The following is an 18,205-nucleotide window of genomic DNA, read 5'->3' on the forward strand; positions in this document are numbered from 1 at the left end:
TGAGGAAGGAACAAAATAGAAGGTCTCGTTAATTAAGATGCACATTTAATTAGAAAATTACTAATTCAGTTTGTCATGAAAATTATTTGGATTATATGGACCAATTATATAGTATAGTCGCATTCATTTATTTTAGCTAAGGATTCGTTTAGTCAAGGGTCATTTTCAAGTTATATGCCAACAATATAATTGTCTGAAAATTGTGTGGTTTTGATCAAAATTGCCTCACTTGTTAATATCTCTTTCTTTGATTGAAATTGAAATTATGTAACGGATAAGATGCAAAAAGACACTTTTAATATTCTCATAAATGACAGTTGAGGTGAGACACTAAAAGTGGTTATGATGTTTGAGAGATAAAAAGAGAATTAGTGAAATAGGAGAAACTTGAATATATATACATTCAAAATTGAGATTTAATTATTTTTGGGCTCGGTGAAATTAAGAAAAAGTTGAGCTTTTAAGTACAAACTTATGTTGTTTATATTTACTCCCTCCGGTTCTTCATAGTTGAGTCATTTTTTTATTTTGGAAAGTTTCTTCTTAGTTGAGTCATTTTCATATATGGTAACTTTTTTCTCTTTCTTACTTTACTTTCTCTTACTTTATTCTATCTGTTTTATTCACTTTATACTTTATTCTCTCTACCTTTTCCTCTCTCTTACTTTTTTATCTCTTTATTAAACACACCTAACATTCATTTCTAAAACTCCATGCCGAAAAGTTCGGCCTCAACTATGAAGAAACAGAGGGAGTACTTCAGTTTGTTTATCTTCAGATCTAGACATCATCTACAAAAGATGATGGACAATGTCATCAAACAACGGTGAGTCATCGATAACTTTCACTGTGTTCGATTCCACGAGTCTCGTATTCGGGATATATTACTTTTGATCATACAACGACAAATAGTGCACCCGATTTCTATTTCCACACTAATTTTTCTATATGATCATTCAAGAGACCCCATTAAGCGTCACAAGTTAAAGGAAAAAGGTTATTTTGTCATGTATTTTTTAGAACCACTTTGGTATACAATCAAGATGAGATCATGTTCTCAAGCCTAGTTTTTGAAACTCAATTATTGGACATAGAAGTTCAAATGATCGTCACAATTTTTATCAAAAATAAATCTTCATAAATTTATTTCTATAAATTGAATGGAATAATATTGTGCTGACAACTATAAAAGTAAAAAAGTAGTAATACTATTGCATGTGGCTAAATAAAAATCTAAATCTAAATCAAACCTTTTCAAGCACATCTTGGCTGGAGATACGTCAGAAATTGTAAAAGAAGTCACAAAAGGAATAACACTAAATCCAAGTTTACATCTTTACCTCCCATAAAATATATTAGGTGATTTGTTCTCGATTTTTATACTGACAAAATATAACTTTATGAAATCTTAAACGGGTTATAGTAGTAGTCCAATTATTCGATCAATTTCCTTTAGGAGTATCTTATAAGGAGTGGAATTTAGTGATGTCGCTGGTTTAAGAACTCATCCAAAAAATCGAAACTTTAACCAACCCGATGAGATAATACATGATTTCAGTATTGGTTCCGATTCAACATCGGGTGATTTTGTAATAAGAATACTTTTTAAAATATATTCATGAAAAGTTTAAATTATTTTTAAGTAATAACAAATAGGGCATTATCCTTATATCCAAAAGTTGTTAGTTGCTAACTAATTTGTATGCCCCACAACACTAACGTAACGTAATTGCATTAATATTTGAGCATCGTTTACTTTTAATTAGATTGCGCAATCGTAACAAGTTAGTTCATATCGTTGAAAGGAATAGAATATATCTTAAACTTTACATAATTGAAAATTAAATTTTAAGTTAAATGTGTTTTGAAACAAGGCTGATTATTCTTGCAGCAGACAGATCTAATCTTTATGATAGATTCGCCATTTGTCTCCCTTCTTTAATAAAGCCAAGTATCATGCTGATCTAATAACTACACTTTTTTTCTTGGCTTAAAAAAGAAGAATGCATGATAATAATTATACCTTTTCTCAATGGAATTCTTTCCACACTAGTTTACCTATATATGTTTCAACTTCTACTAAAGGAAGAATTTCAATTAAACAAAATACATTTCAAGTTTGACAAATTAAATTTTTTGAAATAATTAAAACTAGGGGTGGCTGGAGGATTTCAATTCTATACCTTAAATGAATCGGTCATGAGAATTTTATCCAGTGATTTTTAGATTTTTCACATGCTAAAAATGCAAATATTCCCTTAGTCTTGAGGCTATATTGTTATTTTTTAAGTATGGTGATTGAAGAAGTTTGAAAGCATTTTCATTGTTGATAACCCCATTATTTGCAACTTTTGACTTGTTTTCCTTTCTAGGTGAAAGACCATAAAAATATACATCAAAGGTGACTTTAGTCTTTAGGTCTCATTTTTCACTAGAGATATAACATGTTTTAGAACTTCACTAAGAAATCCATGCGAGGTGTCGAATTATTATAATATGGTACAATATAATCGTCTTACGATTGTGCATATTTATGATTATCTATTGAATAACCTGATTACGTGATTTATAAGTTAATATAAATATGATGGTCAAACGATCATCTATAACAATTATTAGGACCAATGGTGCGGAGATAACTCTATTTGTTATGGTTGAAATTGAAGTTAGAATAAAGCTATGAATTTGTTCTCTATATAAGAGGCCATGACCTCTAAGTGATAGTATCTCATTCCTATCAACCGAAGGTACCAAACGAGAAACATAGTAGTAACTCTTTATCTACATTTTCATACGTATCATTTGCAAGACGCTCAACCCTACTTGAGATTCATCGAGGCATGAACACAAGTACGCTTCTGCATTCATTATCCTTCGTATTCAACATGTATTAATTTGCCTGCGAATCATATTCCAAAAATACCTAATTATTCATTAGACTGGACTCTCTAGCTAGTTAATGTTATAAAAGCTGAAAAGGTGAAATCAAACTCTAGTGAGAGCCATATGCATTCATGTTGTAAAGTTGAAAGATAACACCAAAGGTGGTGGGCAAGAAGATTGTAGTTCACTCAAACTCAAGTTGATAAATTCATAGCCTTTCTGCATATTCCCTTCCTTTTTCTGATCTGACCTCAATCCTCATCACCAGATTCTCCCACCATTAACTTTCTTCTCTTGTTTCTCCAAGCCAAGAATCTCTTTCCCCCATCTCAGATTCTCTCTTTTCTCCACCTTTATTTACAATGCTGTTTTCCTCTTCCTCTCTCTCCCCTCCTCCTCTCTCAGTCCCTTTCACCATTGAAAATTTTTACAACCTTCTCTTCAACCTGGAAATACCTCATGTCTTCCTCAAATGTCAACCACCTTGCCCAGCCTTGCATTTATGGTATGAATTTCTCCTTTTTTCCTAACTAACTTAACAAATTTTGCCTTTTTTCACAATTCCCACATGATATTTTTGTTTTGAGGGATGAATTTTGCTTCTGTTTGCCTCAAGATTATACCTTTTTGCCAATTTAGTAATGCCCTTATTCATATTTATATCAGTTATGCATCAAGAAGGTTGTTTCTGTATAATCTGGATTAATCATAACTATGTGTAAGGGCTATTTGAGGCTGCATTTTGATCTAGTTCTTAGTTTAGTTTTCAGTTTTTTTGAGGTTTGGGCTACTTTTCTTCACTCTTGTATAACTAACTGTTCAAGCATTAAGAAATTTATGTATTAATTGTGGGGTTTAAGCAGGGAATATCGTCTCTTCGTACGGAGAGAGGAAGTCGCGCCTCATGAGATGGCTGAGCAAGGTTTTCCAAGGTGGAGGTAGTAGAAGGAGAGCTGCAACGGGGGTGCAACAGCCCGGTGATGGAAATGTCATCTTACGAGCCCCAACTAGATCTTCGGTATTGATCCCTCTGTCTCTAAATGTGCCTTATGTTCATCTTTCAATGTAGAATTTTCATCACTAGTTGTCTGCTGTTGGAATATTATACTTTAGTGATTATTTTTGTGCTCTATCTTAAGATTTTGAATTTAAAAGTGCGGTTTGAAGATAGGTGGAATATATTCCTGATATGAATATATCAATAGAGATGTTTCAAATTGGTATCATATACTTATCCTACTTTAGATATTTTTTTTATCTTCTAAGATTTTCTTATCTTAAATCCAACTGAGTTGTCAACTGCATTATCCCAAAGAAAGAAAAGTAGATCTTGGATAGAGCTAAACCACACATACTATTGGAGATCAGAAAAAGAACTAATTAGTGCTTAATTATTATATGATCCTGCCTTTTGTTGTCATAATTCTGTACTATTATCTTTGATAATTGCATATTGCATTATTCTACAAAGTTTGAATTTGCATGGCTTGATCGAAAACAATAAGAAATGGAAAGTTCATTGACAACGAATGAACAGTTTTCGATTGTTAAACTTTCGCTGGTTGGGCCTGCAGGATGACCGGTCTCGGGCCAATAGAGAGAAAGAGGAATTAGATCGCGCAGTAGCTGCCTCTTTGAACGAAGATCTAAGCAAACCGAATGGTAATATCTTCTTGTTTTCATCCTCAACAGCAACCACATAATGAGTGAAATCTAAGGTGATGGACTTAACTGTGCAGGCTATAGATGGAGAACTGCCAACGATGAAGATCTAGCGAGAACACTTCACGACAGTTTAAACTCAGCCCCATATAACCCTCAGTATGGCCCTAGAGACTATTATCCGGAGGCCTATAGGTACTTTTTTTTACACAATTTCTGCCAAGAGATCTTGAAAATTTCTTCACAAATTTCTAGTTTTTCCTGTCAATGATGCAGTGATCTTTTGCAGAAAGTGTGGAGGGTGCGAACGTGAAATCGTGCAGGGGAACTATCTCGGATGCATGGGGACATTTTTTCATCCCGAGTGCTTCTGCTGCTTCGCGTGTGGTCACCCTATTACTGAGCTTGAGGTATTTTGGTCCTTTGGTCTTTAGTTAGTACTGCTCATATCAATCGAACGTTATCATCGAACCTTTTTTAATATGCAATTCTTTTTGTTTAGTATAGTTCTCTTTGTCAGGAAAAGACACATACCACAAGTCTTGCTTCAAGGAGCTCACTCATCCAAAATGTGAAGTCTGTCATCAGTTTGTAAGTAACATCATCCATTTATTTAACTCCCAGTCATTGAAATCAGATTATTCACATTAATTTGCTACTGTCCATTAAATCTGCAGATTCCCACTAATGGAGCTGGCTTGATCGAATACAGATGCCACCCGTTCTGGTCTCAAAAGTACTGTCCTTCACACGAACACGACAACACAGCTAGGTGTTGCAGTTGCGAACGTTTGGAGGTATACATTTTTTGTCATTTTTACACTGTTAAATGAAATTCTTAAGCTTACAGTTTTTTGTTGTTTCAACTTTGAAGTCATGGAATACTAGATACATATCGCTGGGAGATAGTCGTAGCATATGCTTGGAGTGTATGGAGTCGGCTATCATGGACACCGGTGACTGCCAGCCGTTGTACCATGCCATTAGGGACTACTATGAGGGACTGAACATGAGGATTGATCAGCAAATTCCAATGCTTCTTGTTGAAAGAATAGCCCTTAACGAGGCCATTGAGGGCGAGAAGCATGTAAGTATTTTCTCCATATCCATTTTTTTGTATTGTTGATTACTAGTAGTATTATTTATACGAATGACTACCATTTTGCAGGGCTATCATCACATGCCGGAAACAAGAGGCTTATGCTTATCCGAAGAGCAAACTGTTACTAGTGTAAGCTCTTCTCCAGTAGCATTGGATCATTCTTTCCTTCAACAGAAGTTTTATTAGGTTGTTTGTTTCAAATTCTGTGTCGTACGACCAATATTCAGGTGTCGAGAAGGCCAAGAATGGAGCGGTGTGGACTAGTGGGAATGAGGACACAACTGCAGAAGCTGGTTAGGAGGTGTGATGTTACAGCCATTCTGGTTTTGTATGGCCTTCCAAGGTAACTACTGTCTAGCTAGATCTCGGGTTTGCAACGTTGAATGTGTTTAACCAATTGTTGCTGCAGGTTGCTGACTGGAGCAATCCTTGCACACGAGCTGATGCACGGATGGCTACGTCTCAATGGTATTGATCCGAGCCCTTAAAATGGTGTCTCACTTCACATTAATGATGGTTTGTACGCGCCTTCTATGTTAAATAAGTCATTCCACTTATGGCACTATGCAGGCTATCGCCATCTGAGGCACGAGGTGGAAGAAGGTATCTGTCAAGTGCTCGCGCGCCTATGGCTGGAGTCAGAGGTATTGAGCATACCATCCACCACCTTTACAGCTTCGTCTTCCTCCTCCTCATCATCGTCATATTCTCCTTGGTCAGCATCCAAGAAGGGAGGTAAGTCGACTGTCGAGAACAAGCTAGGCGAGTTTTTTATGCACCAGATCGCCCACGATGCATCTCCAGCATATGGAGGGGGGTATAGAGCCGCCATGGCAGCCGTGAATAGGTATGGTCTACGACGTACGTTGGACCATATTCGACTCACGGGAACCTTCCCGGAATAGTGAGTTGAGATGAAAGAGGAGGTTCTCAAAAGATTGAGTTGATCATATATTAGTGGATCATATGATCTATTCATACAACTTCAAATGTGAATGCATAGTGTTATGTATGAAAATGAGGGGAATAATTTTTATTTTTATTTTGTTTAAAAAATTGTGATCTTCAGAGATTCTTCCGCATATTGACCTGTTATGAGTTGGCTTTATAAGATTGGCTAAATAAGAAATTTTGTGTTTTATTTAGAATTGAAATTTAGAATTTGTGTATATCTCTATCTTAAAATTATGTTTTCAATATCAGATCATAATATCATATCTATTAAACAAACAACATATTATGCGATTATGTTATCTCTAATTCATTAAATCGAATTACCCTTGGGGTTACAATAGTAAGTGTCGATTCAGGCCACTGATTCGAAATTTACCCTTGGCTCGGATTGGCCAAAACATAGTACTTATACTCATCACAGACTCCAACTAATCATTCTACTACGAGAGTAGTTGTAATAATATAAGCAATAAAAAAGAAATGTTAATCAATTACTTGAGAAAATGAAGTTTCCTAGTGTAAGTTATATAAATTTGACAGATTTTAACACATCCGACCTTAGCTCAGTTGGTAGAGCGGAGGACTGTAGTTTGTGCTGATATCCTTAGGTCACTGGTTCGAATCCGGTAGGTCGGAATTTTTTTCTGTATACTTTTTTTGCCAGCTAATTAATCATAATATCCTATTAACCCATAATTTCTTGATAAAAAATTACTCACTATCCTTTCTTTTATACCAATCTCTGTCCCTATATGAGATTATAATGCAATACTGAAATTCTAACATTTTGATAAATTTGTTTATCGAAAATAATTGAATTTTTTTAAAATCTTGCCATATGCCATTTGAACGCCCTAGGGCAATGTGTGTATGTAATCGCTGTCTATTTTCCCTTCGTATCAATATGATTTCTTAGCATGAAGAAAAATGGATAAATAACATCATTCTCTCATTCTATGAATAAGTATATTAATTTGGTCAAAGTGATCATCCTCGCAAATTGCATTGCGCATCTTCATTCCTTGAATTGAAAACCAAATTTTTAAAGAAACACTAACCAAAAGCCAGAATTTCAATTATTGGTTAAAAACAACGGACTTGATTAGTTCAACAACACCCCTAAATGTTTCAATAGTTTGTTCTTGCATAACTCAACTGGTTTTCCAATTAGTTATACTTAAGAAATTCATCTCCAACTAATTCTTTTGCCAAGCAAAAACTAACCATTTTGGATAGCCAATATTTAGTGAATGTTGGGATATTACCTATTTCTACTTAACTTTTGAGAGGAAATAACTAGATTCTCATGTAACTTGATTCATAGAGTACTTCCCCAGCCAGTTCGTTGTACCAATCGAAACCAAACATAAATACTGCGATTTACTGATAATGGCTGTTCAAACTATCAAGAAAGCTCAGAGATAAGCAAATTCTTTCACAAAAGGAAGGCAAATAGAAATAAAAATCCAATCTTTATATTCAAAATGATAGGACAAAGTAAATAACAATACTACATGATGAAATCAAACCAATAAAAATCTCTTCACCAATTACTTCTCAGATGAATTCGGTCCCCTCTTCTTTCCAAAGCCAACAACTGCAACAAATACACGAATACCAGCTTATGAATTTCGTCCCCTCTTCTTTCCACATATCAATTCATTCATAATGATACATATCTAATCAAACACATCACTGAAACTAGGGTTCAATTTCCAATCCTATAATCCCCAATTCAGAAGAAAAAATCAAACAAATACAATCATGCTAAATGCAAACAATACATTATGGTAAATTCAATAAAACACAATTAGGTCATAATGCAACAGAATTCTAGCAAAAAAACACACAAGAGAAGAGTGAGATTACCGGCGGTGACGAAACGGCGATTGTACTGCATCCGCTTGTGAGCTCGGCCGCGCGGCTTCTTCTTCTTGTCCTGCTTCGCAACCTTGGGCGTCTGCCCTCTCACCTTACCGGCACGTGCCAACGAACCGTGGACCTTACCCATGATTGATTAATCGATTGATTGAATGAATCAAGAGAGAGAGCAGCAGCAATGGGAGAGGTTACAGTGAAGGTTAGGGTTAGCATGATATATAAATATAAATATTAATTGGGTATTTTTTCCAAAAAATGAAAGCCCAATGGATTATGTTACTTCAGTCTTCGGCCCAATATCTTATCAATTTATATATTCGAATGGCTGGGCTTTTCAATCTAGTCCCTCGTCCATTAAAAATGATTCTCATAGTAGACGACACGAAGGGTATGTTTGATAGCCCAGGAAAATCAAGAAAATGACCCCTTTCCTAGGCTTTTCCATTATTTGATACATTTTCACATTTTTTGAAGAAGCCCGCAAAAAAACGAGAGCCCGCACAGGCCCGAGAGTGTATACCAGCTTATCTCTGGAAACTTATCGCTGCTTCAGCCGAGGTTTATTTTCCAATTCATCAAGAAATAAAATTGCTTCCAAAATTAGCCCTCTTTGCCCTAATTTCAAGTCAATCTTCTCTAGTCTTCCATCTTCTCTTCTCTTCTCTTTTTCTCTTTGCTGAATTTCCGTCAAATTTACAGCACCAAACCAGGATTATCTTCTCTTCCATCCTCTCTTCTCTTCTACTCTTTGATTTTTGGTCAGATTTACAGCACCAAACCTTCGCCTATTCCGTTTTTCACTTTGATTTTGGGTCAGATTTGCAGCACCACTCCATCTTCTCTTCCCTTTTTCTCTCTAAAATTAGGTCAGAGATGCAGCACCACACCACGCGATTTTTAGACATCAGTTTCTTTCTCTACACGAATTTGTTACACTAAAATTGGCCTCTTGTTATTGTGCAACCCTATTCTTCGGAAGATTTATTCACAAAATTGGAGGTTTCTTGCATTGTTGAAGAACTCAATTTTCTGTCCATTGGGGGGAATTGTGGTAAATTTGTTAAAAATGGGAAAAGATAAGGGCAATTTTGTCTACACAATCCATATCTCATTCTGATCTTGTTAGAACTAGGGCACATTTGGGGTATCAAACATGTGCTCATTTTTATAAAAAAATTGAAAATTGAGAAAGCTTACCTATAACATTTGGTTTATTTTCTGATCTTATTTTCTTGGATTTTCTAACTTGGGCTATCAAACATGCCGGAAGTAAAAAAGAATGTGATTAAAGAATTTCTAATAAAAATGAGATTTTCGGCAATTAAAAAATTTATATAAATACATATAGACTAATTTTGATGAATAAACCAAAATGATACTACTACTATTTATTGTGGATTGAGGGAATATTTGATTATTACTGGTACTCTCGTTCTAGAATCGCCGATTCCAAACAAGGGAAATGAAACCGTAAGTAGATTCACAAATTCGGTTTTGAACCCATAACTGACGAATCCAGTTTCCATTTTAAATCAAGGGCTTTGGTCGATTTTAGCCAACATTTACTGATTTTCAGTTTTTTTTCAAGGTTTTTTCTGATTTTTTTTATTTATTTATCATGGTTTATTGGTTTTGGCCCAACATAGGCGGTTGATTGCTGGTTATGGTTCCAAAAATTCTTGAATGGAATGATATCGGTTGAATTGGTATAGCCAATTTCAGTTTCAACACATTAAAACATTTATGGTACCAAATTAGAACTGCAAGTTCAATTGCAAATTGAATCGACAGTTTCAATTTAATCCTACATTCCTATGTAAGTAGTGAAATTCTTTCACCTAACTAAAAATTTTAATCCAAACGACTTTGATGTACATTTGGAAACAAGCCCATATTACGAGCTACATAGTCAAGTTCTTTGATTTTGACATTTCCTACTTGCAAAAAACATTAAGATAATCTTTTTGAAAATATAGATCTTATTTGTGTTACCCACAGCTGTATGCCTGTATCTCAAAAAGAAGCTTTTTTATTTTTTTTTGCTTTGAATCGTAACTAAGTTCTTGTATTCATATAACTTGGACATTTTGCACCAATCAATCAATAGAGCCCATGCTACACGCCCAATCGATTCATGTTTCCATATTTACACTTGTTTTTTCAACTTGAAATTGAACAACGACAAACATGGTTGTTACTCTTTTAAGTCGCTATAGAATAAATGAAACCTGAAAGCGAAATGTCTAAATTAATTTCAACGATACCTTCGATTTGTTCATTATAAATTTCGTGCTAATTACTTTACGACATTGATTTCTCTCATAATGAAATTTACAAATATTTTTAGTAACAACTCACCACTCAAATATTTGAAATTACTTAAACTCCAAACCTTTTGATTAATTTGAGGAAAATGACTTAACAACTAGTAGAATTTCATCGTCCAAAAATGCTCTTAGAGCACTCCCAATGGGGGTGGCGAAAATCCGGCGATAAATCGCCGGCCGTTGTGGTGAAAACGGCGATAATTCGGCGATAATGTTACCGTTTTTTCGCCAACCGGCGTTTTATCGCCGGATTATCGCCGAGCGATCGCCGGCCATTGTGGGCGACGCTCGGCGATAAATCGGCGATATTTAAATTTTTTTTTTTTTTTTTTTCGGCCCAACGGCTATTTTTACATCCCACCCCTATAAATATTTCCTCCACTTCCTCCATTCATCACCCACAATCTTCATTCTCTCCATTTTCAATCTCTTCTCCCAATCTTCAATCTTCATCAAATTATGAGCTTTTGGAAGAAAAATTCCCGCTCGGGTAAGGGTAAGGGTAAGGGGAAAGAGTCGAGTTCACAAATTCCCAACATGGATGAAGCAAACGAGCAGTGGATGCACTCGTTGTTAGCGATGGGTTCTCCTCCCGGCCAACTTCCATACACGGGTCCGTCTCCTTTGCAGACTCCTCCGGCGCGGAGACGTTCTCCGTACTTCAACTATGCCGGCAGAATGCCCTCTCCAGCCGACGATGTGTATCGGCCCCAGTTCGACACCCCCGGATCAACCCCAGGCGACCAAGAATCTCAGGCCGCGACACTGAGCGCGGAGGACTTCGAGGTGGAAGAAACGCCCACCGAGCCGCCTGCGACTGATACGGGTTCCGATGAGAGGCCGAATCGGGTAAGGACTACTTACACTCTGCAAGAGTCCGAGCTGATAGCCACCTGCTGGGCGGACACGTCACAGAACGCGGAGCGCAGCAACTACCAGACTGAGATCATATTCTGGGAGCGGGTTGCCGCGAAGTACAGGAGCCACAAGACTGCCTCAATGAAGGACCATGGCAGCGAGGCGATCCGTCGGCATTGGGAGCGCCTCATGAGGGACTGCGGCCACTTCAACGGTATTTATTCTAACTTGTTGGCCGACATGCCCAGTGGCCAGAACGAGCATATGGTCCGAGATGAGGCCATGCAGAGGTATTGTGGCAAGTACTTGTCGAAGGGGTTCAAGTATTGGAACATCTACGATAAGCTGAAGGATCTCCCCAAATTCCGGACGGGGATGCACGCCGCGCTGCACGGGAAATCGGTGCGCTCGCGACTTAGCGTTTCGGAGAGCGAGGGGAGCGCGACCCACATCGACTTGAGTGGGGATGGTCCGCACGAGCGCCCGGAGGGAGCGAAGAAGGCGAAGGGGAGGCGGAAGGGGAAGGGCACAACGTCGGAAGTCGGTTCGGAACCCCACATCGACTTAGAAAAAGCCACTTATTCGAACAATGTCGCCAATCTGACGCAGATGTACACGCTGTACTTCACCGGCGGCGGGACCCCTGAAGAAAAGGCGGCCCTCTGGAAATGCATCCAAGGCCTGCAGATTAAGATGGGCCTCGAGCCCGACGCCCCTCCGGCCCCTCCGTCTTAGTTTTTTTTTTTTAAATCTTTGTTTATTTGCCGTTTTTATTTGTAGTTTTTTTTTTTCTCGTTGTATTATATTTTCCAATGATTAATACAACGATGAATTGTTCATTATTAGTCTATTTATTAAATACATTTGTAGGGAAAATTAAATAATATAAAAAATAATGATGTAAAAATGAAATGTTGAGTTAGGGAGAAATAAGGGAGAAACCATTGTATCAGTTGGCTAAAAACTGGGGATAAAATGTGATGATGATGTGGCGCTGATGTGGCAGGAATTAGGAAGAAATAAGGGAGAAATAAGGGAGTGCCATTGGGAGTGCTCTTATGCTTTTTTATTCTGAATTCGAATATCATACCGAAATTGAATAATATTATTTGTTCATAAGCTCTATTGTACATATAGATAAAACATTAGTATAAAGTAGAAGGATTCGTCGATGGACATCCGATATCAATACTAGTATTTTTGCTTTGGACCAAATTTTCATAGAGTTATTTTTAAGTCACAGTCAAAAAAATCTTATACTACTACTACAAATTAAATGGGATGAATTTGCACCTAATCATATTAAATTCATTGGAAAATCATGCATGTTCGAGACAAATATATCTTCCTTAGCTTGTAGTTTGACTAACATGACCTTTTCTATGGAAGCATCTATTTACTTTTACATTTTGTGAAAAACAAATTTGAAAATATATAACCAATTTGATCCCAACCATACTCCATTTATATGTTTGAATCTATTACATGATGTTCTTTGTATTAACATTTTGGCTGATATATATTATATATACCTAAGTTTTTTTAATCTAAAGTTTTGCTATTTTACAAGACGATTATTAGACGAAAATATGCTACATTTACTTCTGAGAAATTTAGTGCCAATATTTGGCTAAAATTTGCTATTAATTTCTTAGTAATAAAGAAATTAAAAATTATTTCCAATTGATCACTTTTTGGGGCGAGTTGAATTCAAACTTGCACTTCGATCGGACTTTAGAAAAACTTTAATTACTTTTAGTTTGAATTCAAACACCTATATATATGTAAATATGTAGCTGAAGTTTACAAAAGTTCAATATTATCTTTTTATTATTCCTCTTAGCATATACATATATTTTTCTTGAAGCTGAGAAAAGTTTAAGAGCCATGTTTAACAAACAAGTAAAATGCTTGATTTTGTTTCTCATATCTTTTATTGCCATCAATCATCACATTCGGAGCTCTCAAGCCACAGCTGCTGTTCTTAATTATCAACAGAGTAAGTCTCTTGACATACATGTGTGCAGTTAGTTAACTCTTAATGTGTCAGGCTTGAAACTCATGGGTAGGCCTGAATAATCCGATAGAAATATAACTAAACTTTTATAGCCAAAAAAATCATTACTCGAACTCTTATTTAAGAGTTTCATTTTAGTTTCAAGTTAAAACTGACACTCATTTACGAGTACTTTCGTTTATTTATAAATACAAAATTATCAAGAAAATATTCAGTTAGAATAATTTAATTATTTTGAACCCGTGAGTCGGGTTAGCCTGAAACCGGAAAGTTAGGGTTAGAATTGAAAATATCTAGCTGGAAAAGTTACAAACCGAATAACTTGCATATTGCATATGAATGAATAGCTAACCCGATAAGAGTAGCCCAAACTCGAGAGGATTGACATGATTAACAATTTAACATTCCTATATTACTACTAATAAACGTGGCTAAAGCTTTTCTTTCATTACTTTGGAATATTCAGGAACGTTCTCGAGCATTGGATTAGTGTGTCATTGTTGCGATGAAGCAAATGGGGAGTGCAAAGACAAATGGGAGGGCAATTGTCAGAACAAGCTTAAATGTGTTCCATGGAAGCATCAATTTTAGTCAAGTAATAGTAATATTATTGTCAATTCATTATTCATGAATCAATTTTAGTCAAGTAATAGTAATAGTAATATTATTGTCAATACACATAACACTCAGAAATAAAAATTCATGATTCATTTCTCTGCAACTGATAAGCTCAGCCAGTCTAGACCCGTTTCATTTCTCTGGTGGGTTAGTCTTGAGCCCAACTGCGTTGGGTCAACCCAGTCCAGTTGGCAACTCTAGTCTCTTGAATACTACACCACTGCTACTACTGTTGTTTGTTGTCTAATGAATTCTACAATTACATTGTTTCAAGTGTTTTAGTTAAGATTCACTAAATTTTTCCTTACATATTTGGGTTTTTATTGAAAATTTCAAAAACTGGCAGGATTGATTTAGTAATTTAGGTTTTATTCACCTGCAAAATAATTCGCACCTTATGACAAGTTAAAAGGTGAAAAAGATGATGCTCAAGAAAATTCACATGCCAAAGGATATATAATGGCAGCTTTGAGTTGGGAGTTGCTCATTAAAAATGTCCTACATACAATGAATGGCTTGCATAATTGATATATGACGTTAAATTGATGGAACTTTTTTCAGTTCGATGTCGGCCCGAACCAAAAATGGCACGAAATTAAATAGCTAATCAATAATTAAGTAAATTAGTCTCTGATTAACATTTTTATGTTAATATTCCTATGAACTCGTATCAAACCATCTTGAATCTATGTTTTATTATAAGTAAAAAATGGTCAAATTAAAGTTTTAGTATAAGTAAAAAATGGTCAAATTAAAGAAATGACAAGTCTGAAAGTTCAACAATACAATAATTTTCACAAGCAGTCAAGAAGCTTATTACAAACAGCAAACCAACAATACAAACTTGAAGGTGTCTGAACAACAAAAAAACAGAAGATGTTAATGAGAAAATACCAAAAGAAGAAGGATCACACCTCTCATAAAATCTGAAGGGGTCACCTTATACCAATCAAGATAGTATTAAAATACATTAACAAGATAAGTAATACATTGTGTTTGGAATTCATTGCTATAATCAAATGATACACAACGAAAATTATGTATAGATAGAAAGATGAATATTTCAAGTAATTAGCATAAAGTTGCTCCCAATTTTATTTCAATCGCGGCAAAGAGATAAGCACTACTCATATCTCTTGCTTTTTATCCTCTGCATGCTTTAATTGATTATTACAAACAAGCCTATCTAGTTGAGATTCTTTCCTTCTAGCTACAATGTTTCACCATGTAATAATAAAGTGTTCTATGCTTTATAAATGTGAATGATGTGCATTTTTAAAAAATGGCAATCGCAACTTTTAGTTTTAAGGATATCCAAAAGCAAAGTTGGTGTGCGCAAAATAGTAGTATAAAAATAATATATCTTTAATTTCCAAGAAAAGATTATGAATACATTTAAAAATTATCTTACTTTGTATGATGACATATAGGCAAGAAAATTATCTAAGGGGGGCCACATAATATTTAAAATGCAAATCAAATTAATTAATTATTGCAATATGGGCTAATTAATCAAGATCACTTGAATGTGGACCTATTTTAATTATAAGACTATTTGATTGAAATGATCGATGAAATTAAAGTGAATATGGGCTAATTAATCAAGATCACTTGAATGTGGACCTATTTTAATCATAAGACTATTTGATTGAAATGATCGATGAGATTAAAGTGAAATGCAACCACTTTAATTATTTGTGGGTGTATGGCCTTAAATACGATGATATGAGAAAATGAGCTAGAAACAAAGTTGAGTCGATTCATAACTTTTGAAGATAGCTCATCACATATGTGATATGACTAGCTATCATGAAGAAAATTTCGAATTATTCAAAAAACCTTTGTTTTATTATTTTCCCTATTTATATACTATTGTGGCTCCATTCCTCAGTAAAGGGTCGTTGCATTTCAGCAATGGATAGGGGTCAAGGGCCAAAATAAAAGGATGGATGAAAAGCTAGCAAAAATGAATCCATGCACAAAAGAAATTTAAAAAAATCTACAGAGATAGTTTTGGACTCCAATTTAAAAAGAAATTGAAGGAAGAATATTATTAATTTACTATCACATGTTGAATTGATCTCTTTCTTTTCTCAAATCAAATATTCTCTTTAAATATACGTCAATGGAAATAATATACCCTAAGAATAATGTGTTTTTGGATGCCCAAGAATAAAAGTTATATCTTCTTGAAATGCATGGTTTAATTTGCTTTGCATATGAAATTCAGTCTAAAGGCACAAGGAACCGACCAGTTTTACACTCAATCGAAGAACATATAATTAATTAGTAGTACTATATAATTTGGAGACTTATTTTAATCAATGTGGAATACTCCATTATATTAAGAAGAAGGGAAAAATAAGATTAAATTAAACTAAAGCCAAGCACTTTAATATCAGTGGCATCGATGTTTTTTTTTGGTTCTTGTTTGTGATTGAGTGTTAGCATAGAGTGGTTTTTTTTTTTTTCTATTTGTTGTTCATATACTTATTTATTTCTGGTTTATTTATTGCCCTTTTTTCTCTTTTATTAATTGATCACCTTTAATTTGGGTATGAGCATTTTGTATTCATAAAAAACTAACATGAAGACAAGGTCACATAGTTGAAATAATAATTGAGCCTAAGAATAATGTCTATCTTTTATTTCATTTTTCTTTTTTTAGAGAATTCTTTTCATTTTTCCTGAAACCAGATATTCACCTCTTAGTTTCGCGGGCCACTTGCACATGTGGCGAGTGGCCCACCAGCCTTCCCTCCCTGCAAGACGTCTCATCCCACGCGGGTGGTGGCCATCTCATTCCTACAAGACATGCCAATAAGCCCGTGTTGTGGATGCTCTAATATCTTTATTGATCCCATGGTCATTCAAGCAACATTTGCAGTAAAAAGAATGGAGGAATTAAGAGTCAACCATTTGAACAAGATCATGAAATTGACATCCGAATATATTACTGTTGTCTGAAAGGTGATGGATAATGTTGTGGGGGTGGGATGGGGGTAGGGTGGGGTGGGGTGGGGACGTGGGGTGGCTAGGAGATAATCCTAGATAATTGGATAAGGTTCTCACCCTGTCTGGAAACATGTATATACATACAGATAGGTCAAAGATTGCTTCAATTCATATACCCATAATTATAAAAAAAATTAATTAATTACAGCATCAAAGTATTAGTTTTAGCATTATAAATTCATAATGTATATAGGCCTAGTTGATTGGATTCCTCATACAATGGTTTAACAGTAATGAAAGGTCACTTGCTAGTTTGTTATCTCTTCTAAAGGAGAATATAACTTATGATATTCCATTTGTTTGTGCATGTATATGTATATGTATATATCATTATTCTCATTGCTCAATATTTGGATTAAAAAGTCAATCTACCGAATAAGATTATGCTAGATTAAGATCGAGGATTTGCCAGATGTAGATGTTAATGAATCATACCATTTATGGCTAATTTTCTATTAGACATTATAATTTATAAAAGCATAAATGCTACTACGAGTATTAATTGCATTTCAATTCAGAATTATACCCTTAATCTGATGGAATATCCATTTGAACGAGATTAGACCGGAATTGGACTTATTAAAATATGTAATTAGTTTGTTATCATGTCTCATAGGAGTATTATACATGTACAAGTTATACTACTATAGACCCTTCTCCTCGTACTTTTCTTTTCTGATCGTCGCTTAAGGATTGAGTGATTAATGCAAGTAAACTACTTGCTCCGTCCTACAAAGTTTGTCTCATTTTACCATTTCATTCATCTCACAATCTACCAAAAACGGCATTAAATACGCACATCAATCTCCTTGATGTGGGACCCTTATTCCACTACACACCTCCATTTAATACAAAGTCAAGCAATTTTTTAAAACCCGTGTCGGGTCA

The 18,205-nt window shown here is 35.2% G+C and overlaps 2 protein-coding genes and 1 non-coding gene across 5 annotated transcripts; 2 read left to right on the plus strand and 1 right to left on the minus strand.

The window, feature by feature from the left end:
• Window positions 1-2,825: 2,825 nt before the first annotated feature.
• LOC125208765 (protein DA1-related 2) lies at window positions 2,826-6,788 on the plus strand. Of its 3 annotated transcripts, XM_048108348.2 has the most exons (13): window positions 3,244-3,388; window positions 3,747-3,901; window positions 4,458-4,545; window positions 4,623-4,740; window positions 4,835-4,955; window positions 5,053-5,136; window positions 5,223-5,342; window positions 5,420-5,632; window positions 5,714-5,776; window positions 5,875-5,990; window positions 6,057-6,115; window positions 6,218-6,291; window positions 6,368-6,544. In XM_048108348.2, exons 1-13 carry the CDS (start codon window positions 3,343-3,345, stop codon window positions 6,407-6,409), a joined length of 1,299 nt encoding a protein of 432 aa, XP_047964305.1. In that variant the 5' UTR covers window positions 3,244-3,342; the 3' UTR covers window positions 6,410-6,544. The 3 variants fall into 3 exon arrangements, with proteins under 3 accessions (XP_088922314.1, XP_047964305.1, XP_047964304.1); XM_089066188.1 differs by lacking the exon at window positions 3,244-3,388 and adding an exon at window positions 2,826-2,850 and having other exon boundaries at window positions 6,218-6,788; XM_048108347.2 differs by having other exon boundaries at window positions 6,218-6,788.
• Window positions 6,789-7,153: 365 nt separating this feature from the next.
• Window positions 7,154-7,237, plus strand: TRNAY-GUA (transfer RNA tyrosine (anticodon GUA)). The gene is given in 2 exon segments: window positions 7,154-7,190; window positions 7,202-7,237. It is a non-coding gene; the product is annotated as a tRNA-Tyr (tRNA).
• Window positions 7,238-8,054: 817 nt separating this feature from the next.
• On the minus strand, window positions 8,055-8,679 carry LOC125201694 (small ribosomal subunit protein eS30z/eS30y/eS30x). The gene is made up of 2 exons (XM_048099907.2): window positions 8,471-8,679; window positions 8,055-8,198 (listed from the first exon to the last, which is right to left on the minus strand). The coding sequence occupies exons 1-2, from the start codon at window positions 8,610-8,612 to the stop codon at window positions 8,152-8,154; spliced, it is 189 nt and encodes a 62-aa protein (XP_047955864.1). The 5' UTR covers window positions 8,613-8,679; the 3' UTR covers window positions 8,055-8,151.
• Between the last annotated feature and the right edge of the window lie 9,526 nt (window positions 8,680-18,205).

This window comes from Salvia hispanica, chromosome 2, assembly GCF_029641045.1.
Source record: "Salvia hispanica isolate PSC_SH4W2 chromosome 2, Shi_PSC_v1, whole genome shotgun sequence".
In the NCBI taxonomy this organism is placed as follows: Eukaryota; Viridiplantae; Streptophyta; class Magnoliopsida; order Lamiales; family Lamiaceae; genus Salvia; species Salvia hispanica.

Excerpts from the sequence above, each read along its gene's own strand:
- LOC125208765 (XM_048108347.2), top strand. The coding sequence starts at position 3,343 with ATGTCTTCCTCAAATGTCAACCACCTTGCCCAGCCTTGCATTTATG. Across the intron at positions 3,902-4,457 it reads GAGCCCCAACTAGATCTTCG|GATGACCGGTCTCGGGCCAA; the intron begins GTATTGATCCCT and ends TTGGGCCTGCAG. Across the intron at positions 5,991-6,056 it reads GTTTTGTATGGCCTTCCAAG|GTTGCTGACTGGAGCAATCC; the intron begins GTAACTACTGTC and ends TTGTTGCTGCAG.
- LOC125201694 (XM_048099907.2), bottom strand. The coding sequence starts at position 8,612 with ATGGGTAAGGTCCACGGTTCGTTGGCACGTGCCGGTAAGGTGAGAGGG. Across the intron at positions 8,199-8,470 it reads TCGCCGTTTCGTCACCGCCG|TTGTTGGCTTTGGAAAGAAG; the intron begins GTAATCTCACTC and ends TATTTGTTGCAG.